This window comes from Leptinotarsa decemlineata, unplaced genomic scaffold (genome assembly GCF_025532065.1).
Source record: "Leptinotarsa decemlineata unplaced genomic scaffold, Ldec_3_MD MMD2_tig00002159_RagTag_RagTag, whole genome shotgun sequence".
Classification (NCBI taxonomy): Eukaryota; Metazoa; Arthropoda; class Insecta; order Coleoptera; family Chrysomelidae; genus Leptinotarsa; species Leptinotarsa decemlineata.
In genome coordinates this window covers 5335677-5362722 of record NW_027412574.1, presented here as the reverse complement: position 1 = coordinate 5362722, position 27046 = coordinate 5335677, and the positions used below count along the sequence as shown (strand labels likewise).

Here is a 27046-nt window from a genome sequence, read left to right as displayed (position 1 = left end):
TTACTTTGATCTACATTCTATTGTAGGTGCCATACAATCACGCGAACCTCTCCGGAATACTCACCAAATCTTATATAGTTCACAACCAGAAATCCATCAGACTAACTCGTATTCAGCTCATTTACATTATCCTGATGTAACACACAATAACATCGAACAGAAAAATTTGGTATTGAACACCTCTTTCGGACAATCTCAGGTGGTTGACAATGTCAGCATGCTAAGATTTTACAAGTCACCGCCACCATATCCGACCAATAGAATTGGGTCAAATTCCACGCCCGACTTGGCAGGGATATCACAACAAATCAGTCCTCATTCTGGATTCATTAGCAACGTAGTCAGTGGGTCCAGTCCAGACTTGGTATCAGGAGGAAACTTTTATTTGCGGCAGCTATATTCTGGACAACAAGTACAACCGATACACAGGTGAGGTACTATGCAGAGACTTATTCAGTTTGGGTGGATAATGAGGAGGCAGTCCGAACAATTTTGAAGTGAGGCGTGCCATTGCAAAACTTACTATATCAACTTTGTGGTCAGTATCCTAGGCAATGCTGGATTCTGAATCTATGCTAACTTCCTCAGAGAATTTTACAGATTGCCAAATCTTTTTCAAAAACTGATATAGCGAGTTTTGTGATGCCACGAATCAAATAATCGTTTCAGCTTTGAGTATACCCAATCTTTATTCTTTAATAAAAGAGTAAAATGTTGTTCTCTTTATGTGGCTTCATTAATATAAACTGATTCATTTATTCAAATTCAACAACAACAATTCATAATACGACTCAACATTCCTTACTTCAATTACACTTCAAAATTGATTCAATGTTACTATTTCAAGATAGAGGGCCACGATGTTGTCAATAAACGGCTCTTCAGTTATTATAACAGAAGTGCAGTAAACAAAGTTGTGAAATACGATAAATGTGATAAAGTATTCCACATAGCATGTGCTGAACACAAAGATTTTTGCAGAACCAACCTGAATAATGAAATTACTACTTTGAAAGAAGAACATAAAGAGTGGGATGATGAAATAGCCTAAATTGAATTAAACTAATGAGTGAAATGGGGGAAACAAACAAGCTTTAAATGAAAACAATGATGTGTTGAAACAAAAATTCGCACCTATCCAGAAAGAGTAAAAAAAAAATTGAGAAATCTGTAAGTCATCAGGCAACCGTTATTCAATAACAGAAAAGTTTAGTGGTGCTGTTGAGCAATAAGTTGTACACAGGTCAGAATGAACATATTTGAAATTCAAGTTACAACTTATGAAATATTGAAAGGGGTATATTTTTAGGAGAAATTAATTTTTGGGAAAGAACAGTTTTGGTTTATGAAATATATTTATAAAGTTTACATGTCAAAATATTTTGCTTTTACTACAAATACTATTAGAATGTCAGTCCATGTTAAGATACTCGACATAATTATCAAAGGCCTTACTGATCAGATACTTTCTTTGAAGTTCAGCACGTAAATTTGTTAAGTGCAATCTTGCCAAAACGTGATAATGTCAAAGACGAACGGATTTACACCCGCAATAACACTTCAACATGTGTACAGGGTACAGCGTTATTACGGCTAGCCATATTATGGGAAATTATAGAATTTATATCCTGAAAATTGACACATACAAGTTTTTTAAAGTGTTTTATCAAATGAAAATAATGGCGTTTTTTCAAGACTTTCCGTTATACTGGAAGTTGGCACCAACTTCCTTAATTCAAATGTAACACCCTGTATAATTCTAATGGCAATAGGAAGAAAAATTTGAGAAATATCAATAAAAACTTTAGGTAAATTTGTTGTTCAATTCTCAGATGGTAATTTCAGATACATACCAATTACTATCTGAAGATATTGAATTACCTAGATATTAATTTTCATGTTTGAATTTCAGTACTCTTGGGTGTAGTATGAATGTGATTTATAATTTTGTTTGTTGTGTTACACGTTATAAACAGCAAAATGTGATGAGTGATGAATATTGTAACCATGCAAATAAATATCTATCTGTGATCTGAAATGAAGAACATTTATAGACAAACTTACACACTCTCTTAAGTCGTATCACCTATTCATTTTTCTTATATTCAGATAGTTTCTTTCATGATGTAGAACTAAACTGAATAAAAAATTAACGATTTTTACAAGAATTTAATATTTACAGGTCACAGAGTTATTTACCTACACAAAATGGAACATATGGAAATCTAGCTTCTATTTTCAATAATAACATGTTGGGTAGGCCACAGGCTGTAATTATGGAAAACCCTAATGTAACGAAACACATCAAGAAGGTCTATGATGAACATGGAAATATCATTTATTGTATGCCGTCCAATATGAAACAAATTCTTCAAGAAAATCAGTTACCAAGCACAGGTGAGTTTTACTATAAATCATCTAAGAGTTATAAATATTTATGCTTAAAAGGAGAGCTGAAGTTTGATTTTTCTCAGTACAGTTTATTTCGAAACAAACTTCATTGTCCTGTTGGAGTGAATCTGTTCGAGTGGCAGTTTTAGAATAATGGAACAAATTTGCTGTATTCTAACCTGAAATGGACGTTTTAGTATTACATAAAAGTTTCTTACCTACCTCATAAGAACAACTAAATTCGCTTCCATTGAATTTTACTGAATAGTGTCATGTATTCCACGAAAGGACCATTTGATTAATATAACAAATGAAGTTTTCAGGTGATAAAAAAGCATGACACAGATCATGATTAATGAACAATTGACAGCTGAAGTTTATGTGAAACTGTTTCAGTGACGCAGAAGTAGTTGTATTTGTGAAAAGTAGTGGTTTATTTTAAAATATTAAAAGAAAACTTTCCTCAATAAATATACACTCAATTTTCTTGGTACAATGCTACCATTATTTCATGGAAAATTATTTCATTTCACACTCAAAGACATTGGTATGTTATAGTTATCCAGTATTGTGAAGGATTCGGACTTCAGTGAGATAGGTATTGGGTCCTAATAAGCAGTGTTTATTAGTTTGAAACAATTTTTAAATGATATACAAGGATATTCAAGTTCAAATCTATGTTTGGGAATCTCATAAATCAAATCGATACAAAAAAATCTATTCTATCGCTTTTGGTTTTAAAGATATACAAGAAACCTCGAAAATTTCTTATTTTTATCTGTATATTATTTATTCACGAAGATATTGGAAATCTAATTATAATCTGTCATGGGACCTTTGGCTGAAGTATCAGAATATATTCATAGATAACTGTTATTTTTTCAAATATCATCAATTTGTTGATCGAAGTCTTTAAAATGTAATCACACACCTTTATGATGCTACCAGTTTCAACCTATCGTTTGCAAGGAAAATACAGATATTTGAGTGATAGATATTTTTGGTAAATCTGGCACATGATCATTTGTTAATAGATAAACAATAAATATAGCTGAATTTTTGTTACTCGTGTATTTTCTTCAACAGCTTGTTCAAACTGTAACAACACTGAAAATATTTCATAATTCCAAATATACTACTGAGAATAAACATGATGAACTACCAGAAATAACTAATTGTAATGTTGAAGAAAAGAGAAATGAAACTTTCTATGTTTTTTTTACCACAAAGTTACAAATAAAAGTAGTAAAAAACATAGAGAGTTTCATTTCTCTTTTCTTTATTATGATTTCCTACCAATTAGTAACGGCTACATCCATCAATTAATTGTAATGTTTTTAACAAGCCACGTTATTGTTTCAACAGGTTTTGTGGTCACAAGAAATCAAAACGCTGTGGTAGCTCATGACGGGCACATCAACAATTCTTCGGAGCCTATTTATGAGAATATACCGTTGCCTTGGCAAAGTGAAGGGGAGATGCGAGCTAGGACACAAAGTATCCAATCTGCACCGGAAATAACTCAAGTGGTCAATCATTCCGTAGTAAATACTGTCCAATCTCAATTACAGCAGCTCAACATCAGTAATCGACAAGGTGAGTTCTCTAATTACAAAAAAAATTGTTTTCCCAAGGAACATATGACGTTCATACTATATTAAAAGAAGATAACAATATGAAAAGGAACATTAGAAAATTTGATAAATCCACTTGAATAAGATATATATGACATATAAAAATATTGATAACAATATTACAGAATTTAGCTAATTATTTTAGTGTTCATAACTACTTTAATGACTTGATTGTTATTCAATATTTGATCTAATTATTCAAAACCTTAAGGTTTTTTGAATCCCTTGTTAATTCGATAAGTGGAATTTGTAACATCTGACGATAATAATAATAGCCTTCATTACCGAACAGTTAAAAACCATTTACAGGGTTAACCAAGTATGCAGGTGATTCAACAATTATATCAACTGTTAATGATACATTTGACTTGATGAACGATATAAAACTTGTAATGAAGAACTTCACTCAATGGTGTGAGATAAATCACCTCATTAAAAATGGTCCTTATCCAATTCAGAAGTACTCAAAAACACTTCAACAACATGAAGTTCAACTTAGGCCATACTGATATCTTAGCTTCAAAAAGCACGAAATTCCTTGGTATGGAGCTGGATTACAAATTAACCTTCAACAACCAAATAGACAACTTGTAAAAACTGAATAAACTGTACTATGCTTTCACTAGTCTCAAATCGAACTTTTATGTATGTTAATTTCCAGGTTTTGGTCTGTATTTGAAGGGGGGGGATTAAGTATGGCAGGTAATGTGGCTGCTCTGGTAGGGCCGTGGGTTACTAAAGATTTTAACACACTTATTACAATTTTGATGAAATAATTTGGGCGCCAAGTGGTTTTTGAAGCCCTTGCTGTTAAAAAAAACTACTAAAATTAACTACTCAGCAGTCCCCTGCCCAACAACAGTATCATAACTATCATTATCATTATTAATTATGACTATTATAATTATTATTATTGCTTTCGTAATAATAAAAATAAGTGAAAGAATCGAAGAATGAAAAAAAAATCCTTTACGAGGTACTCATCCGTGATCCTTGCTCTTGAATACATTCAATGGATGAACTTTTCCTTTCAACTAACAGCTCAGTTCGCTCTTCCATTGAATAAGCCACCTTGTATCCACTTTTCCTGCTTGACAAAAAGCAGCGATATACCCCAAAAAAAAAGTCTAAAAAGCAATGATATCAAAGATTAGGCCGTGATCGAAAATGAACTGAATTGTAAGGGTAACACGGTTATGAAAAATGTTTACCTCTGCATGAGTGTGGAGTCATAAGTTTTTAATTTATACATTCAATAATAAACATGAATTTACAGAAAATAGCAATCTTCAGGAGCACGATACTAGATATAAAAACAACATACACCTAAATCAATTCAATAAAACATGGTACACAAAATCTCCCCTGTATGCTGGAGGCTTCTTTTATAACCTGCTTCCTGAATGCATAAAATTAGCAAAAACTTTTAAAATATCTAAATCCGACCTAAAGAATTTTTTGCTCCATCATTCCTTTTATTCACTAACTGAATACATTGAGTTGAATATTAGAACTACATCCAATGACCTATAGACAAATTTTGAACACTTTTAATATGTTTTATATGTACATTTTATTTTATATTTTCAACAAATTTTGTAAATAGTTGCCATCCAACTCTAAACTTATATTTGTATATTGCATGCTCCATCAATTACTCAATGTTGTTATATGTAAATATCTGACTATTCAAATTATTATGTTTATCTTATTTTTATAACTACCATTAGACTTACCTCATGTCATGTAAATGATTTATGGAGATTAATAAAATTATCTATCTATATATCTATGTTAACCCATTAACCGCCAAAGGTGCGTAAACGCAACTTTTCTATACATATTTTTTTTTGTGGTTTGGATCAATTTTATTTATGTTCATTCTAATGGATATTCATAACAATAATCCAGAAAAATTAAAAATATTTTTATTCAATCCAAAACATGATTTTTTCAATTTCTGAAATTTACTTGAGAATTTTATAAATTGACCGTTTTAGTTATTCTCCAAAAAAATCTATTTTTTTTCAATACTGAATATAAAATGATGAATTCATTTTATGCTGAACAGTAATGAAAAATATGCTCAATGATAACGAGTATTTTCATTTACGTAAATATTTTCGGATGTCGTTCATTTTTGCATGTATTTGTGATGATTGCGTATACGCACCTTTGGCCGATAATGGTAAACATTTTCATGCACTAGTATGCGAGTTTTGACAAGTTTGGCAATATTAGGATACGATGGTCAGTCGATTATTAGCCTTGATTGAGTTTAGTTCAGTGCGAATCAGTATTGGCAGGGAAGGTTTCTCGTATTTTTTGTAAAAAAATTGTCAAAATGAGGTAAGAATCATAACTCGAATGTAGATTTTGGTATTTCATTATCATTATTTATTCTTATAGTCAGTTTTCGAAATGAGAAATGAAGATAGCACTGACGACGCAAGAGTTCAGTGCTTTATTAGAGGAAGAGTTGGATTATCAAAATTATGATTCGATTGATGTCGTTTACGTGCCGCCGGAAACAGACGAGTTGACCGATGAGGAACACATTGATGGAAATATAATCGCAGAAGAAATAATGGAGGAGGATATTGCGGAACTTTTGAAATACAATGAATAAGGATAGTGAAGACTCAGATGATGACATACATTCGAGTGAAATAGCAGAACGTGCTGAGGCGGATGTTGCCGGATTTTTTAGAATACAATCGAATGAAGATAGTCATGATTCAGAAGACGACCTCCCTCTGAGTGAAATAGCAAAACGTATTGAATCAGAAAATCAAAAAGCTACGAAATCTCAAAAAAGTGTTATTCCAGAATGGAAAAGAATAAATATACCTACCTACTCAGATTCTCCCCAATACTATTCTATTGACAATTTGAATAACATAAGAGCAGAACATGGCGGCAAGACGCCTTACGAAATTTTTTCACTATTTTTGGATAACGAGGTGACCAAAAAAAAATTGAATTTTTCAAATACCTATGCAACCCAAAAAAACCGACACGATTCTCATATCAACAAATCAGATTTAAAAAAATTTATTGGGATACTGATATTATCCGAATATCATACTCTACCACAAACTGACATGTATTGGTCGAAGGATGAAGATGAAGAAGTGCGCATTGTGAGAGAAACCATGAGTCGAAATAAATTCAGATCAATAAAACAAAACATTCATTTGTCAGATACCACGTTGTTTTTCATTCGATTATTTCAACCATTTTTGGCCAAAGGTGCGCTTACACACCCATTTGTTTTTTTCAATACTGTGAGTTTATATTTTTTTTATGACGAATTGTTGTTATTTTGGGTATTTTAAACATGCCACAATAAATAGCTTTTCTGAATTACAAATTTCTAATGCCTTGACCGTTAATGGGTTAAAAAGTAATATAGGTACAGGTCAAAGTTACAATTTGAAGAAATGAAAAACAAAAATATAATATAATAAAATAAACTATACCAGAAAATTAAAAATTCTCCATGAAATACTGAGATGCAGTTTCAACAATATATTCTAGGACCATGGTCGCCAACCTTTCGATCGCGAACTACCGGTAGCTCGCGGAGGCAATTCTGGTAGCTCTCACAACGATTTCAATTCAAAAAATACAAACTGCAAAAATCAGAGAAGCTTCCGAAAATTCCACAAAAAAATCTAATTGTCATAATATTAAACATAAACAGCGGCAACGTTGCGGTGAGCGATCTGCCGCTGACGCCATCGAGCTAGAATCGGCTAGAACCGACCAGCCGGACCAGCGCGTTAGTGTTCGAGAACGATCTGGATTGCTTTGAACGGGATAAATACGCACGGCGCGGCGACATTGAGCTTAGTTTGAAACGGAACGTGTAACCAACGTCCAGCGATTGGGTTAGTAGAGAACAACAAAAATAATATGGCAAGCAGTTGTAAGAAGGTAAAAACATACCACTTTCATTCGGAATGGGAAGAACAATACTTTTTTACAGAAATTAAAGATAAAAATGTGTGTTTGTTATGTAATACTTCGGTCTCCGTTGCTAAAAAAGGAAATATTGAGAGACATCATAAAACTGTACATTCTAATTTTGAAAAATCATTCCCACTACATTCTGCCGCCAGAAAGGAGAAACTGAAACAGTTAAAAAAGCAGTTAATTGGACAACAATCAATATTTTTAAGAACAGTCGACAAAAACAAGGCTGCAACTGAAGCATCGTACCGTGCGTCCCAGATAATTGCACAAAAAAAGAAGCCTTATGAAGACGAGGAAATGATAAAACAGGCGTTTTTAGAAGCTGCTGATTCGTTATTTGCCAACTTTAGAAATAAAGACGAGATAGTTTCAGCTATAAAATCTATGCCACTTTCTGCTAATACAGTGATGAGACGTGTAGAAGTAATGAGCAATGATATTTTTTTACAGTTAAGAACTGACTTAGATAACTGTGTTTATTTTTCACTTCAACTGGATGAATCAACAGATGTCGTTGACACTGCCCAGATGGCCGTGTTCGTCAGGATGGTTTTTAGTGATTTTACGATTAAAGAAGATCTTTTGAAGTTCATTCCACTGAAAGGACACACTACTGGACATGAGTTGTTTTCTCATTTAAAAAATATTATTTCTTCCGAGAAAATTCCAATATCGAAAATGGTAGGCTTGACAACCGATGGCGCTCCAGCTATGGTGGGTTGTGATAAGGGTCTGGTGGCGTTATGTCGTAAAGATGAAACTTTTCCGCAATTTCTCTGTTACCACTGCATTATCCATCAGCAAGCATTATGTGGAAATTTCCTGAAACTAAACAACATTATGAAACTGGTGGTAAAAATTGTGAACAAGATTAGAGATCAAGCGTTACAAAGAAGATTATTCAGAACCTTGGCCGATGAAGTTGACTGTCAATATGGGGACCTACTCCTTCACTCTGAAGTCCGATGGTTAAGTAGAGGACGGGTGCTGAAACGTTTTAATGATGTCCTATCTGGCATAGTTCTATTTTTCAAACAACGCAATGAACCGACTCCGGAACTAGAAAATTCAATCTGGCTTAGAGATTTTGGTTTTCTCGTGGGCATTACAGAGAAATTAAACGAACTTAATTTGCAGCTTCAGGGGAGAGACAAAGAACTAGCGGAAATGATTTCTGATATAAAAGCATTTATCAAAAAGCTGGAGTTTTGGGAACAAAACCTAATTAACAGCGATGCCAAGCATTTTCCTATTCTTTCAGAAAAAATATCTCACAATCCATTAGAACCCTATGACAACAAATATCATGTAGAAATAATTTCTACCCTGAAGAATAACTTCAAAAATCGTTTTAAGGATTTCAATGAAATGGCTTCAGTAGCACAGTTTGTTGTTTCACCCTTTATGGAAATTGATATCCAACAGTTTGCAACTTGTGTTATGCAGAACTTTGGCGAAGACATCGCTGCACCAGAAATGGAAGTCATTGAGTTTCAAAATGATTTAGCCTTAAAATCGTTAGTCTCAAGTACTGAATGTATCTGGCCTATTGTAAGTAAAGACAAATATTCAGTTCTATGCCGTGTTGCCTTGAAAGTGAAAGCATTATTCAGTTCAACCTATTTGTGTGAATCTTCTTTTTCCAATATGAAATTTATTAAGAACAAATATCGCAATCGACTTACAGATGAACATTTGGATAATTGTATTCGAATGGCTGCATCAAATTATACTGCAAACATTAAAAAAATTATCGATAAGTACGAGTGTCAGCCTTCTCATTGAACGTGCTTTTTTATTTTTCAATGTTTATGTTCATGATAGTGCGTTAATTTTTTGTTGTTATTATTAACTATTTTTAAATCATACGTGACATGCCGTTGTGGCTGGATAAAAGTTTGTGTTTATTTTTAAAACACCTTCGTTTGATAGGTAGGAATGTAGCTATGAACAAGTACGTACTAGTAATATTAGTTATTTTGTTATTAGTTTATTATTAGTACCTATGTATTATGTATTACCAGTTAAATAGTAAAATAAATACATATAATGATAAATTAACTGTGGATTATTTCATTTACGTTGTGTTACGTGGCTTCCGTGTGGGTAGCTCGCTGTTTATTCCAAAATTAACAAAGTAGCTCAACACATTGAAGAGGTTGGCGATCACTGTTCTAGGAACTCAAAATTGATATCACACAAATTAGAAATTTGTGACTTGAGGTACAAATTGTTCTGGCCAGTCGGCTGTAAAAAGTTTTTGTACTCCTAGTTCTAAAATGAGTCACACAGAAATTTATAAGATGTAGCATCCACATTGTTGGGCAGTAATTTATATAGAAAAATTATTCCAGCAAGTTTTCTGCGTAGTTCAAGACTTTCAATATTCAATGTTATGGTAAGAGATTCAAATGGAATACCTCTATCAGAATAGATACCATAAGATTTGAAGTAAATGAACTTTAAAAAACGATATTGAACTTTTTCAATTAATGTATTATAGCAATTGTAGAATGTAGACCATAGAACAGAGCCATATTCTAATTTTGAAAAATATCTACAATTGCAAACTATAAAACCATAAACTCTCAATGCTTCACTTACTTTCGATCTAATGTGGTTGGAAAAAGACAAATTTTAATCAAAATATACACCAAGATCTATAATTTTTCTACGTAACAGTGAAACCTCGGGTACCAAATTTCGTGCAATTAACTAATAAAAAACGAACAAAAAATCAATTTCAACACCCTGTATCTCTTAAAATTGTCACAGGAATGCGTCATTTGAATATTTTAACGTACTTGTATGTGTATATGTATATTATCATAACTATCATAAAAAATATCTATCATTCCTAAATATTTCATATTATCCGCTTTCTGAATTTCAGTGTTGTCTTTAATTTTGATATAATCCAAATGGCAGATGACGAGTTTTCTCTATATTTAAAGTGAGTTTATTATATCAAAACCATTTATGAATTTCCTTCACATTATTTCGACTTTTAATTTTCAGCTTATCCCATATTCTTTCATAGGTAATAGTGGTGTCATCACCTAAACTTATTATTTTTCCCTGGTTTTCAGTGTTAACAAACTATATTGTGAAAAGCAAGATTTGAATCGGTGAATTAAAACACCCTTAAAATCAATCCAGCCTATGCATTTTCTTTTTGCCATGATATTCAACCGCATTTAAACATATTTTCTTTTCACCATCAAGGCAAACATTTTGAAAACAAATATTTTTAAAACTCATTTTTCTATTATTCATAGATATAGGTTAGGTCAGGTTAGGTCCAAAGTGAGAGGGTCTATTCGACCCTCCACCGCAACCCGCAAGTGTTTATTGTGGCTCACACCTATTCACACTCGACCAAATAAACCCCGCTTCTTAATGAAGCCAATTAGATTGTATGGTGAGTGGTCTTTCAGGTCAGATGGTAAGAGTACGGCTCTGCCGAACTCTCAAAACCTGATTCGGTCCCCAGCGGGGCAGGCATAAAGTATGTGCTCTGTTGTTTCATCATTTTCCAAACAGAGGCGACACACACTATCTTCCGACAGTCCGTGTCTCTGTATATAATGATTCAAATGACAGTGACCTGTAAGAAGGCCTGTTAGACATCGTAGTTCATCCCTACTGTAGTCCAACAACTGTTTGATATCAAGCTTTGAAGGGTGAATAAACGTCTTGGAGTGTGCCAATCCTGGAAGATTATGCCAGAAGTCCATAAATCTCTTTGCCATCCAGGTGTTAAATCTTTGTTTGGCAAAGCCTAAAGTGATGCCAATGACAGGTTCTGGTCCGATAAAACTGCTTTCGGCACCCTCCTTTGCAAGGGAGTCAGCAGCATCATTGCCTTTCAGGCTGGTATGGCCAGGAATCTAGACCAGAGACAATCTGTTAAGTCTTCCTATCGAGAAGAGTCGTTTTTGGCAATTTGCTAACAATTTAGACATTTCTCGGTGGGAGCCAAGAGCTTCCAACACCGCTTGACTGTGCGAGAATATTTTTATTGACTTGTGTATGAGGTTGGATTCTTCCAATCTCGCTGCACACAATTCAATAGCATAAATTTATGCTTGAAATACAGTTGCATAGGTTCCTAGGCAGGTTAATATTTCTGTCCTGGGTCTGCTACTGAAAACACCTGCACCAGAACCACAAGGTGTTTTTGATCCATCTGTTAACTAACAACTATCTGATCTTTAATATTTCCTTCTCCCGGAGGATCCTCATAGATATAACTAACCATTTAGAAGTTTACAGGCAGTAGAGAAAACCTCTACGCGAATATTGACCGTTTGCAGTCTTCCCCAAAAACTGACTTCGAAAATCTCACCTCTAGTCCTATTAATTTGAACAACAGCGATCGATCTACCCACAATTTAGACACAACACATATGTCAAGCATTGCTAATGAACCACCCAATTCGGCAGAAAAAGAGTATTCTCGAGTAAATTCCACAATCAACAGCACCGCATCTTTTCCTTCTGGCGTCACGAAATCGACAAACGAAAGCAGTAATTATACGGACGTTAGTTCGACATCCAACGTCAGTTCCAAGTCAAAGAAGAAGCGATGGGGCATTTTGATGGGGAGAAGTAAATCTGGGGAGAAGGTGAAGAGCGCCACTCTTGGCAGAGAGAAGAAGAAGAAAGATGAGGAAAACAGCCAGAACAGTAACAAGCATAGGTGGTCGACTGGTTTACCGAGGTTCAACCCCTTGCCACCTACTATCAGTAAAGAGACTATGGTAAGTAGTCCCAAGGTTTGTTCAAGTTGAATAATTGAAAGGTTTAAAATTCGTTGAAAAAAATTCTATGGAAATATCTGAAAAATTTTGAACTTAAATTATTTGATGTTTGACATCGTGAAATGTTTTAGACTGGTGCGCATTCAACAGTCATATAATTTAGTAGAATTTCATGTATGTATAAATTAATATGACCAACCAAAGTTATTTCAGCTTAATTCATATATTTATAAAGTTTGCTCTATTGAGAGATAGACAAATATCTAGCAGTGGCCTTTGATATATCTAAAACTTTTGACAATGAGTGGCTTTGAAAACTTCTTGCTGGTGGCTTACGATTGTTCAGGTTTCTCCCAAACACCTCTTCAAGTGTGGTAGTTGACAGAAAATGACATGATCATTTTTCATGAAAGTGGTTACAATTCTTGCATTTCTTCTTTTTTATTTTTGCTCAATACAACATTGAGCCCAATCCACAATTTTTTCATATCAAAGCATTCTTCATACTGCTGGATCATCCAAAAATCCTCATTTATCATTTTCAGTAATTTATCTCCAACAGATGAACTCAAATATTACAAAAACTTTGCTACATAATTGTAGAGAACTGAAGCATAACTCACCTGAAAGTAATATACCAACCTCTTATAGAATCAACAATATGTTTATTTATTATTAATTTATTTACGGATAAATCCCAATTTTTATACACGATTCTACAAATATTAGATCGTTAACACTACTCTAACCTTATATAATCCAATTATAAATCACTACTTAACATAAAACAAAGTCGCTTCTTGCTGTGTCCCTATGTATGCTTAGATCTTTAAAACTACTCAACAGATTTTGATGCGGGTTTTTTCAATAGATAGAGTGATTCAAAGGGAAGGTTTATATGTATATAACATGCATAATATAGTAAAGACACACTGATAATTTTAGAGGTTTCTAATGTGATGTCATAACTAAGGAGGGCCATCCATCAATGATGTGGTGTTTCTTTTAGCATTTATTAACACCCCCTCCCTCTTGGTGATACGTGGTGAAGTTTAAGACTAACCCCCCTCCCACACCAAATATCGTGTACTTTTTAGTACCCACAAAGAATCTTGAAATTTTTCCTTTCTTATACTCTGCAAATAGGTCTATATACAGATCACCTAGTTCAGATATTGTTTTAATGAAAAACGTACGAGGTAACGGCTCCATAATAGCAGAATATAACTGGCGACTGGCAAGCTTAGCTGGGCGTTCGTCGTAGTGAGCTGCGCCCGGGACTTCGTTCGTTGTCTGGCCATGGCGTGTCAAAGTCACATTACACCACAGAATATTGAAAATTTCGATACTCTGTGATTACACGTCGCTTCTTGGTTTAGAAATTGCGAGTTTCACGAAAAAATAAACACATGTGATATCTTACTACACACCCCTCCCCTCTTGTCTAATTTCGTATTTTTTGCTAAACCCCATCCCCCCTTTCAAGCCTCACGTGAATAATGGACGACTCCTAAACACTTTAATGAAATGAGTAAAAACACTTTTGTCTAACTTCCACTAGTTAATTTTATTTATACGACCGGTTTCGGGTTTATCCCCATTATCAAGTATAAAACTAAAATGTGAAATTTGAAAACTCGGTTATATCGGGATTTTTTAGGTAAGATAGAAGGACTGGTAGTTGAACGAACCAGGGTGCCAACTATAAAATTCAACACTGAAGATAATAGGGGTTGTTTAAACTTATAAATTCAAAAGTGGAGACCTACATGAATCGAGTTGCTCGTTTAAGGGTATATATTTCAGGTTTTTGATTGATTTGTTGAAGCCATTTCCATGGCTTCTAACGAATTCGTTTTTTTTTTTCCTTTACTATATATGTGTAGGATTTTGAGGTTATATTTACTTATCTTGTGTTTTGATTCTTAAAGATGTTCATACATTGTAGAGCTTTTGTCCAAACATACATGTTCACGGAGCCTTACGCCAAAATTTCTACCCGTTTGGCCTGTACATACTGCAGAGCATTCGCTATGCTCTATTCTATATATACCTGATTTTTTCATTCTACCTCGTTTGGATTTTGCATTAAACAGAGTTCTGCCTAAATTATTATTACTTATGAAAGCTGTTGTTATTTTGTATTTATAAAAGTAATTTCAAATATTTTCTATAAGTTTACCTGAGTAGTTGATGCTACTATTCTTACATATGTTGTGTTCTCTTCAGTTTGGGTATAATTTACTTATAAGTGTTTTATGAGTTTTACCTAATATTATCTTTTCTATCAAAGAAACTGATACCTTATTGTTTACTACAATTTGCTTAATTACTTTTAGTTCATCTAGGAATTTTTTTTCAAGTAAAGGGATTGATTGCGAAAGCTCTGTGTACCATTGACCTAAACACGGATAACTTATGTGACGCGGAAATGTTATGTGAGAGTAGACCGAAAGGGTCAAATTGTACAGTCTGTGAATGTGTTTTTCTGGTGTTATTGAATTGAAAACCATTATTTACTCTTGAAATATTCAAATCTAAGAAGTTAAGTTCCTTGTTTTGTTCGATTTCTACTGTGAATTCAATTTTTTTATGTAGACTATTGAGAATTTTTAAAATTGATTAATTTGTCTGTTTGAATCATCAAAACCAACCAGTACGTCATCGACATACCTGTACCAAAACAATATGTTTCTGAGAAAGGGGGTTATTAAGGATGCGGGTATTTTCTAGTGTGTCCATGAAAATGTCTGCCATGGTAACTGATAACCTTGCATAGGGTTGGTTTCTTTTAATGTACATAATCAGCTCAAGAATATACAAGCATGAAAGGGATAGTATGTTGAGTTTCTTGAATAAAGCTTCAAGTGTAGTTGGATGAGCATGACACATTGTTCTTATTATCCTTTTTTGAGATTCGAATGCCTTTTTGAAGTGACAAAAGATTACACCATATTGCGGAGTAGACTGAAACATCCCAAAATATAATAATTTCAGAATATCTGCTAATAGAGTATCTCGCATAGAGTATAGCAGAACACCTAAGAACTTGATGGTTTCCCTAGATTGTATAGATTTACCAGATAAGTTGAAGTTTAGGTCATAATTTGGATTTATCGTTTTTGGCAAAAACCGGACATAACTGTTTTTTTTTTCTATTGGAAAGACTTTTGAATTCAAATTTATTTTTATTGAATTAGGATTCCATAATATACAAGTTAGCTGACTTGAAATATAATATAATCAACAAAATTTATATAAATAATACAACTTTATATACATACATAATTTGAACTGAACAAAAAGGAATTTTTCAATTTCCATCATGAGTATATTTTAACAGTTTGCTCTTGAAAATCTTTAATGATAGAGTAGATTTAATTAAATCAGGTAAATCATTGAATCTGACAAAACCCTCAAAAAATAAACTGCTCATACTATTTCTCGTATTTGTTCTATTTATATGAATGTGACTGTTGTGCCTAGTAGAATGGTGATGAATGTCCTTATTGAAAGTTATTAATGATAGCAAGTATGGTGGGGTCATTTTATTTAATCTAATATATAAAAATGGATGTTTGTTGGTTGGTTAGTTGGTAAGTGATAAACTTCTACATCGCTCAACCGATCGTGACATGTATAAGTAATTTTTCATAGAGAAGGTTTTTAGGCTATCAATTTTTTTGTAACTCGCCACTAGATGGCGCTGTAGAACAATTTTTTGAAAGCACTGTTCTATAACGCTGCGCACGCCTAAGTTCGTTGATTCTGATTCTGTCAAAACATTGGAACAGCAACATAGTACTAATTAGTACTTCAACTACCAAATTCTACGCGGGCGAAGCCGCGGGCAACAACTAGTATTTTATAAATGAAAACCATGGAACAATAGAATAATCTTTTGGATATTGAGAGCCATTGTAGAGCAGATAGCATGGTAGAAATTGGTGTTTACCTATTACATTTTAACATTATTCTCATTCCTCGATTTTGACAGCCACCACTACACTAAGATCTCGTATGGATTCAATTTTAATTATTCGCCTGCTATAGTATACACAATGTTGTGATGAGTAAGTTTAGGTGTTGGCAGATTCTAGGATATCCTGCTCTTAGGGAAGCAATATAACTTCATAACTGCACAACCTGCAATTTAGAGTTGGAGAACAGATCTCTTGCTATTTATCTGATGTTACTGGGAGGATAGTTGGGATCATTTATTCAATATCCATACTAGTCATCGACTCAAATCGAGTCCATTTCAGAGCAGATTTTATCTTCGGAAACAAAAAACAGTCGCACGGTACCAAATCTGAAGAGTACCGCGCGTGTTCGGGTTTTGGAGTGCTTTTATCGGCCAAATACTGCTTCACAGATAGCGCGTTATGGGCAGGTGCGTTGTCCAGGTGCAAAATTCAGGAGTTGTTCTTCCACAAATCGAGTCGTTTCTTACGAACTCGTTCTCGCAGTGTTGCCAAAACTGACAAATAGTAAGTCTGGTTGACAGTCTGACTCCCTGGAACCCATTCAGTCATCACGAAACCGTTAATGTTGAAAAAAAACTATCAACAGTGCCGTGAATTTTGATTTGGACATCCTTGCTTTTTTTATTCTTGACGATTTAGGCGTCTTCCAATGCATCAATTGCCGCTTTGTTTCAACATTGTATTGAAAAATCCACGTTTCGTCGCAAGTAATGATGTTTTTCATCAGTTCGGGATCTTCTAACCTTTCAAGGAAATAGACCTGTTGACGTAAGATCTTTTAGTCGGGAGTCAGGTTTTTGTCACCAACTTCACACAAACTTTTGTCATGTGTAATTCTCGTGTAAAATTTTTCTAACTGTTTCTTTATCGGCGTTTACAGCCTCGGCAATCTGCACGCACTATTTGGTTGATTTTGGTCACCGTTTCCGAAGTTGAAACAGTGTCAGGGCGACCTGGGCGCTGGTCATCCTCTCGGCACTCACTGAAGTGCTCACACCACTCAAAAACGCGCACGAGAATTGTCCCCATAGGCCTCTTGCAACAATTAATAGCACTCGGTCGGAGTTTTTCCAATTTAACGAGAAATTTGAGATTGATCCGTTGCTTCTGTTTTTCGTCACCCATGGTTATTGGCACGAGAAAAAAACACGTTCGTTTCAATCCGCTACTGCACAAATACTATAATAGTGTTTTGGTACGTAAATAGAGAATATTTCCAGATACCCAACGCACTACTTGTTTTTTCTCCACCCCTCTAGGGCGCCCTCTAGGCGCGCAGTCTCGTTATTTAATAGCCGGACCACATATCCTCTGAGGACTCACAGTCTGAATCATCAGTTACTTTATGGTCCATGAAGGATCAAACAAGTAGCTAGGAAAAGGAGGTTAATCACCCCTGTTTTGGCTTTTGTACACTAAATACTGTAGCACTTGTGGGAGTCAAACAGAAAAAAATGTTCTTGTACTTTTTTCCTAATTGTACACTGTTATAATCCGACATACAATCAGATGAGCTATTTCTCACTAAACGAAGAAAACTAATGAACTATGAAGTTTTGTATGACTAAAAAATTTTTCAGTGCCAACTCTTGGAAAATAAACTAGCGGACAGTCAATTATTTTTCGAATTCGACAAGATTCCTAAAAAGAAACAAAACGGCGATTTCAAAACAGCTCTCCATCCAGATAATGCTACTCACAACAGGTTCAAGGATGTCCTTCCATACGAGGAGAATCGCCTAAGACTGACTCCATCCAAAAACAATAAATATGGATATATAAATGCATCACATATCACGGTAAGTGCTACTTTCAGTATTGAATCTAATTTGTATCAATTATTATGATATTCTTCCTTTTTTTTTTTCTTCATGAAACTGGTATAATTCTATTTAATAATTTCTGTGATTGGGTTAATAATAATATTCTCAAAACTGAAGACTTAGGGCGGAATCAAACGTACGCGTACTCTACGCGTGGGCTGCGCGGGTGACTCTGTACTAACACGCAGCCAACCCGCGTTGAGCACGCATAGAGCCTGCGCATGTCTGAACCCGCCCTTAGGACGTCATCCATGCCTATATCGGGAATTGTATTCAGGAATGTGGGTAGGAGGCGAAAAAATACATCACATGATTTAGTCAGTCAGAGTAGGTAAAGAAAAGGGAACCGAAAATTGTATTGCCTACAGGCCCATATAGGGTTAATCCGGCTCTGCTCGCAGATGTTCTCTTACATACAGCAGCAGGACCATGCTGAAATTATTCAAGTAGATCAGCTACAGACTCTCATCAGTGAAGACACGTATGTATCTCTCCTCGATACGATACAATCTTTAGACAAGGATATATGTGATGCAAGAAACACTAACATAAGAAGAGTTTAGATATGATCGATCACCCATATTTAAAACTGGAGACATAGTGCCAGTGAAGTATGATGTCAAAATGCACTTTGAAGTCATCATAAGTTACTGACAAGTATTGGTATGGAAGGAATACAAGATGGCTCAAGGAATTCAAAGAGATATAGAGTCTTGTTCTAAGGAATGCCGTAGAAGAGGATCAGGTCGAGCAGAACTGATTGCTTTTCTCGTGTTTACATATTTATCTGATGATATATATATATATATATATATATATATATATATATATATATATATATATATATATATATATATATATATATATATATATATATATATATATATATATATATATATATCTATATATATATATATATATATATATATATATATAAATCAAATTCTTATTTGAGACTGCTTCTTCACATTGAAAGTTATTATGACTTTGTTACAGTATAGGAAACCATTATTCGACTATTATACTGGATGTACAATATGAAACAGTTGGAATTGTTCATAGAGTGTAAGAAATCAAGTCCTTTCATTAGTTCAGACTTCCATTGTCTAATATGATATAAATTGATTTGAAATCCCTGAAAGAATCCAGAAAATTAAAAAAATTTAAAGAGGTTAGCTAAAAAATAACAATTATATTAAGCAAAAAAAACTTCAATCAAAATGAAATAAAATAGAAGCAACAACCAAAAAATCAAAAATTTGAACTATTTACACGAGATGAAAATTAAAAAATTATTAACAAGAAATGAAAATTAAAAATTAAAGGATTCCAAACCAAGTTACTTCACTACGTTTTGATTGTAAGTATCCACAATCTTCTTCGGGTGATAACTGGACTTATTTCTCAGAGATCATTCAAATGCTTTCAAATGCTTTCACCTATCCCCTCTCTCCGCTTCATCGGTTTTAGCGGAAGCTGACCGTTTGGCGGGAGTTGGTCGTGTTCTGCTTGATTAGAGGTTTCCATATGTTGCGTATCTCTAAGCTAGCTTGGCTAAATGCGTTGTTGGATAACATATATGCGGCTTCTTTGAATTTTTCTCCTAAACCAGTGTTCCTCCTTGTGAATGATTTCAGCTTGAGCCCACTTGATGTTATGTTGATGAGTCCAAACATGCTCTGCTATTCCTGATTTTCTGGTTTCTTCTCGCTGTGTGTGTAGAGTCTTGATAATTCCTCTCTTAGTCGATTGATGGTGGTTGGATTCCTGGTTCAGATACTGTCTTATGTGAGTGGGTTTTCGATATACAGAGGTTTCCCATTTAGTGTCGGTCCTCTTCACCAATACTTCTAAGAATGGCAATTCATTGTGGACTTCCTTCTCCATTGTGAAATTGATGGTTACTCCAAAGTGATGGTGAAACGGGCTTTAGCTAGAAGACAGCAAGAGCTCTACAAGGAAGAGAAACCGCCACAACCAGTCCTTGTACTTCCCTACATCAGGGGATTGTCAGAAAGGATAAGAAGAATTGGGCCCAAGTATAACATCAAAACCTGTTTCAGATCTGGGAACACTATCCATAGCAGCCTCACGAAAACGAGGCCACCAAAGGCGGACTGCGATTCCAAGAATTGTATTTACTGGATACGCTGCGAGCGCGGAGAATCATACATCGGTGAAACTACCAAGCCATCGAAAGTTCGCATTGCCGAGCGGAAGAAACACACACAGCGAGGAGAAACCAGCAAATCAGGAATAGCAGAGCATGTTTGAAATCATCAACATGACCAGCTCAAGCTGAAATCATTCACAAGGAGGAACACTGGTTTAGGAGAAAATTCAAAGAAGCCGCATATATGTTGTCAAACAACGCATTTAGCCAAGCTAGCATAGAGATACGCAACACATGGAAACCTCAATCAAGCGGAACACGACCAACTCCCGCCAAACGGTCAGCTTCCGCTAAAACCGATGAAGCGGAGACAGGGAAGAGGGGATAGGTGAAAGCACTCGAATGACCTATAAATAGTCAGATCTCTGAGAAATAAGTCCAGAACCATTTGTCCTTTTTCGACAAAAATCAGCTAACAGGGTAAGGGAGCTGGGCTCCATCCTGATTGAAATGAAGACGCTTGGTCGGTAGATAAGTCCAGTTATCACCCGAAGACGATTGTGGATACTAACAATCGAAATGTCGTGAAGCAACTTGGTTTAGAATCTTTTAATTTTCATTTCTTGTTAATAATTTTTTAATTTTCATCTCGTGTTAATAGTTCAATTTTTTTGATTTTTTGGTTGTTGCTTGTATTTTATATCATTTTAATTTCAGTTTTTTGCTTAATATAATTGTTATATTAACTTGCTAACCTTTTAAATTTTTTACAGATTCTTTCAGGGATTTCAAATCAATTTATATCATATTAGACAATAGAAGTCTGAACTAATGAAATACACTATGAAACATTGTCAACCACCTTCAAACAAATCAAGTCCTTTTTTCAATTATTGAAACCGGATAGGTTTTGAAATATTACTAATTGCTACTTAAAATTGAAAACTGATGGTGAAATATATCAAGACTTTGAAACCCGTTCTTTATATTTTTAGTTTTTCATTAGGCACCACTTGATTATTTGTTTGTGACAAAATAATCGAACAGCTCTTTCTGTTTCATGCTGAATCGAAAATGAACCTTAGTCAATAATTATAAGTGGATTTTTCCTACCTGTCAAAAGTAATGACTTCTTTTTGTATAAACTAGGGAGATAGATATTTAATGGGGATGAAACAAATTTCCATGATTTTTTCACTTACCACTCACACAAGTTTAGTCTGGGACATATTAATTGGAATAACACCAGCAATATCTTGATAAGTATTGAAGTGGTCTCCTAAATAATCTGAGTGGTAGCTAAATTTCAGACTATGCTGGAAACCACCAAATGTTAAGATGAAACTGTCTAATAGCCCTAACAGGAAAACAAATCTAAATAAACTAGTTATGTAGAGATGTAGCTGCAAAATATGTTTTATGCAAATTTCAATGTTGTGATTTGAGTAGTTAAGTTTTGTCTCTGTCTTAAATGAATCTTTAATAAATTTGAATCACTTTCAGTTCCATAAAATTATTTTGTGTGAACTAACTTATTGGAATTCACATGTTTATATAAATATAACGGTTTAGCAATAGTGAATGATTTCCAATCTTTATTCTTCCAAAAATGCCAACCATTCATATTGGCGATTTATTGGGAATCACGCAAATGGTAGAATTCCCTAGAAATGTGATAAATGACTATGAAAACCCTTGAGGAAGATATTGTATAGCTGAACACGTGTTGCGGTTTCGTGAATTGTCCATTGAAAATCTCACAAAGTGTTACTTGAATGAATGGTAATACAGTTCCTATCCCTCTTTATTTTTACTTCTTGGAAAACGTACCATTTCATTTATGATCAGAATCGAACTGAAATAAACTAGATAAATTGTTGAAAATAAAACATCTTTTTCGTATTTCATTTGAACACACAATTAGGAGATCTTTAGATGGATAGTTAATTACTGTACTAATCTACTGTGATTGAAGATCTCAAAAAATACTCCCAATAGAAACCCGTAGGTGACTTGCAAAAGTATGTTGAAAATTTATTCTGATAACTTTACCAGAAATCTCTTTTCTATCTATTGAGTCACTATATTAGTTGAGACACATTTGGGAAACGATTGATGAAGCAACCATCATATGCACACAAGGTGTTAGTGCTTTATTCAATAAGTATTAAGTTGAAAAACAAAATGTTTAGCTTCTTTCATAAACTACACCTTACGATCCGATCATCATAAAATTTATTTTCAAAAAATATATCACATGTTTTGCTATCACTGCGAAACACCTTTCTGCGACTTTCCCCCTTTATATTTTATTACACTGATGATTTATTTGTTTACAGTAAGGTTGTGAATCCATTTTAATGCAGACATTCATTTTTTCCCATTGATATTCAAGGTTCATGAGAAATCTGTAATGATAATATACCTGTAATGAACAAATATCTTACACAAGTAATAAATATGTATGTCTTCACTAAGGCAACTGTTGGCAGTAAGCAAAGGTTTTATATAGCAGCTCAAGGGCCAACAAGGCATACGTTACCATACTTCTGGCAGTGTGTTTGGGAAGCTGAGGTTCATCTTATGGTGCAGCTCACTGATCCTACTGAAGATCTGACATACCTTCCTGATGCTGATGAAAGATGTATTAATATAGACCAGGTAAAGATATCAAATTAATTATTAAAACTATAGTGTCCTGAATTAGCACTTTTCCCAATCACCAGAAATGCAATACTCTTCTTGACGCGCGTTTCACCAACAAAGTTGGCATCTTCAGGAGGTGATTGGGAAAAGTGCTTGTTTTGGATAACTGAATTGTTATAAATATTGAATGATGATGGTATTATTGGATAAATGTTAATTATGAATGTGAACTGCAGGATTACCAGATCTGGTGGGAGTTTTCTCAAAAAACTGGTCATTGTGTCACCAGCAAAGTGAGATTATGTCATGTAAGTTCTCGAAGGTACCGGACAATTTGGCATCTTCATTACACTGATTGGGGAGATCAAGGATGTCCAAATTCTATATCACACTTCCTAGGCTTCCTCGAAGAAATGCAGTCTGTTCACCAGCATTCGGTGGGCGAGATCCCTCCAGGCCATAATAGAAATCCCCCTATTCTTGTGCACTGCACCGCCGGCGTCGGTAGGACCGGACTTACTATATTGAGTGATTTACTTCTCTACACCGTCGACCATAACCAAGTTAGTAATAAACCTGTTTAAAACATTGAATTATCTTCTACTGTATGTGTATACAATGTGTGCAAGATAAGGAGGGCCATAGTCGGTTTGATTAGGAAAAAAATGTTCATTTTAAAGCTAATTATTATTATATGAATTTATATAAAATTTAGATTCGTTACGGAGAGATTAGAAAAAAACTGAAATTCGACAAATAATAACGACATTTTCATTTCTACTTTTTAAGTACAAGATGGTATTTACAGATTTCTTATCCGACGTTTCATCTCCAAGAAATTGTAAAGAAGAAGAAGAACTTTATTTCCAGATAGGCAAGCCTAACAGAAACATAATTAATGTACTTTATCTAAATATAATACATAAAAATCTAAATAAATTAGTCTATTATAACCAAATAACAGAAAATCCCAAAAAAGAAAAAACTATATCGCACATATTCTATATAGGATACACGTTTACATATTTACTTATATATTCATTCAAAACAAAGTCTTAGTAATATTATTCGCATTCCACGATTTTGTAATTTTTGTAATTGATTTGATTTGTTCTGATTCAAGAGATATAAGAGAGTCCCGCAAAAATCGTAATGAGATTTTATTATGCAATTATAGCACTTTATTTTGGCATACATTGATAACATAGATGCCACTCTAGAAAAAAAATACAGTTTCTTTGATATTTTGCTTATTACATAGTCAGCATGATCATTCAATGAAATAGTATGATCTACAATGAACCCTAGATACTTAATTTTACTCACTATTTCTACATCAGTTTCGATAATTTTAATTTTAACTGTGTTTCTCGCAATTTTATTTTGTTTATACTTTGTTGTAATGATCATCGCCTTAGTTTTAGTGATATTAAGTTTCACTTTATTCATTCCAAGGTACAACTCAATATTTTTCAATGAATTATTCATCTTTTCAATAGCGACTTGCAAGGTTTTATCGTAGGTATATATTAATGTATCATCTGCAAATAAGTTAATCACAAGATCACCATCTACCCAATTGATATCGTTTATATAAATCAGAAATAGTAAAGGTCGTAATACACTACCTTGTGGAACTCCAAAATCATTCACTAACTCTTATGAGTAGCACCTATTAATTTTTGTTATTTGACTCCGCGAACTGAGGTAACTTTTCATCCACTTCAAAACTACATCACCAATACCATAATATTTGAGCTTTTGGATTAATATATCTCTGTCTACTGTTTCGAATGCCCTCTTTAAATCCAAGAATGTACAAATAACATAATTATCTTTATCAATTTTTTATTTCCAATTTGTTATTGTGAACTGTAAGGCAGCCTCACACGAATGTTTTTTTCTGAAGCCTGACTGACAACCTAAAAGTAACCTGTTTTCATCAAAGTATTTGTTGAGTTCCTCATATACTGCTAATTCCAATACTTCTTCAAGGGTTGGAAGAGTATTGATAGGATGAAAATAACATGCTTCATAAGTATTATTTATTTTTGGTATTGGTATTACTGTCTTATTTTGAAGTATTGGGGAAATTGTCCTGTTTGAAGAGACGTATTAATAAAGTTCATTATCTCAAATCTATTAATTTTATTTATTGAAAATATTATATTTTTCAACTGCGGCAACTCTATCTGTTTAAAAGAATTTAATTTACAATTTTCTATGTCGAAACTGTTTGAACTCCAGTCTGACTCAGAAGTTATATTGTTTACAATTTCACCTATACTATTGATAAATTATTCATTGAATGCATTTGCAATATCAATTTCTGTGCTACAAACTTTTATTTGATCACCATCATTGAATACTATCTTTTCAAAATTATAGCTTTCAATTGGATTTATAAGTGATTTTAAATATTTCCACATTTCTTTTGCATTATGTTTATTTTCATCAATTTTCTGTTCATAATAACGCTCTTTCTTTACTTTCAACATTTTCACATAGTCATTTCTCACTCTCTTATTTGTTTGAATATCTTATAAGCTAAATCTCTTTCCTTTGCTTTGATTTTCAATTCACTATCATAGTGTGGGACTTGATTTGATTTTATTTTAACAGTATGTTCTGGTGCTACCTGATCAACAATATCTAGACAGTTTTTTGTTATATTCTCAAATATCACATCAACGTTAACCGAATTCAAATTCCAGTTTCAGGACAATAGCTCAATGTTTATGTTATGATAGGTATCTACGTTCATTTTTCTAATTTGTTTGTTTCCCCTAACGTGATATTTGCATTACAGAAATTTACAGATAAGATAGAGTGGTCAGTTAGTTTTGGATTACCTTGAACAATTGCTCGATTAGAATCAATATTTGTTACAACATAATCTATAAGAGAGCTATGCTGCGTACACCTTGTCTTTGTATTTACAATTTGATCTACTCCATACATATTAAATAAATGTTTGACCTTTTTGGTATAGAAATAATCATCATCCTCATAGTCCATATTGAAGTCGCTAATCATCAGACATTTTTTTCCTATAAAGTATGTCTCCAGAATGTCCTCTAATGTATCTAAAAATGTTCAATGATTTGAGCTTGGAGAATGGTAGATACCACCGATGTGCCACTTTTGTGACTTTATCTTTACACTTATAAACTGTATTCAAAAGTTCCCATCCACAATTTTAGGTTTGATAACTCTATAAACTATTCTGACTCGAACATATATTAATACTCCACCAGTTCATCGACTTTTGCTATCGCACTGAACTACGTTATAATTATTTACTAGTTCAATAATTTAATTTTTTTATATGAACCAAAAAAGGAAATAACCCGGTAAAAGTTAGCTGTTTGGCAGCAACTCCACTAATATATCACACATTTGTGAAATATTATTATACTTTGGTAAATCAAACATATACAGAATATCAACCCTAGTAAAATTTTAAAATGGCTTCCTGGGTGTGGTTATATATTTTCCATGTTTTCCTTTGGTTGAAATAACCTTACTAATAAGAGGAATTAATGTTTTTCACTCTGAATGAAAAGTACAAAGCTGAATTTTTGTCATGGTCATAAAGAACTTTTCCTGTGAGTTTATTGAACTAATTTAAAAGTTTTGATCTTTCATGTGTTTTCAAATGTTTTGTTCTAAAAGTAACACTTTATGAGTATAGTAAAATTCGCGTTTGAGA

The 27046-nt window shown here is 33.7% G+C and overlaps 1 protein-coding gene across 2 annotated transcripts in view; it reads left to right on the top strand.

The window, feature by feature from the left end:
- Nucleotides 1-27046, top strand: part of Pez (protein tyrosine phosphatase non-receptor pez) — a 54301-nt gene that overhangs the window by 24982 nt on the left and 2273 nt on the right. Inside the window, exons 7-13 of one of the 2 annotated variants that reach the window (XM_074177109.1) lie at nucleotides 27-429; nucleotides 2183-2397; nucleotides 3757-3987; nucleotides 12279-12766; nucleotides 18333-18551; nucleotides 23167-23349; nucleotides 23571-23897. In XM_074177109.1, coding sequence (XP_074033210.1) covers nucleotides 27-429; nucleotides 2183-2397; nucleotides 3757-3987; nucleotides 12279-12766; nucleotides 18333-18551; nucleotides 23167-23349; nucleotides 23571-23897 — 2066 coding nt within the window. Of the gene's footprint in view, nucleotides 1-26; nucleotides 430-2182; nucleotides 2398-3756; nucleotides 3988-12278; nucleotides 12767-18332; nucleotides 18552-23166; nucleotides 23350-23570; nucleotides 23898-27046 lie in introns of those variants that run through there. The other variant, XM_074177110.1, reaches the window with a different exon arrangement.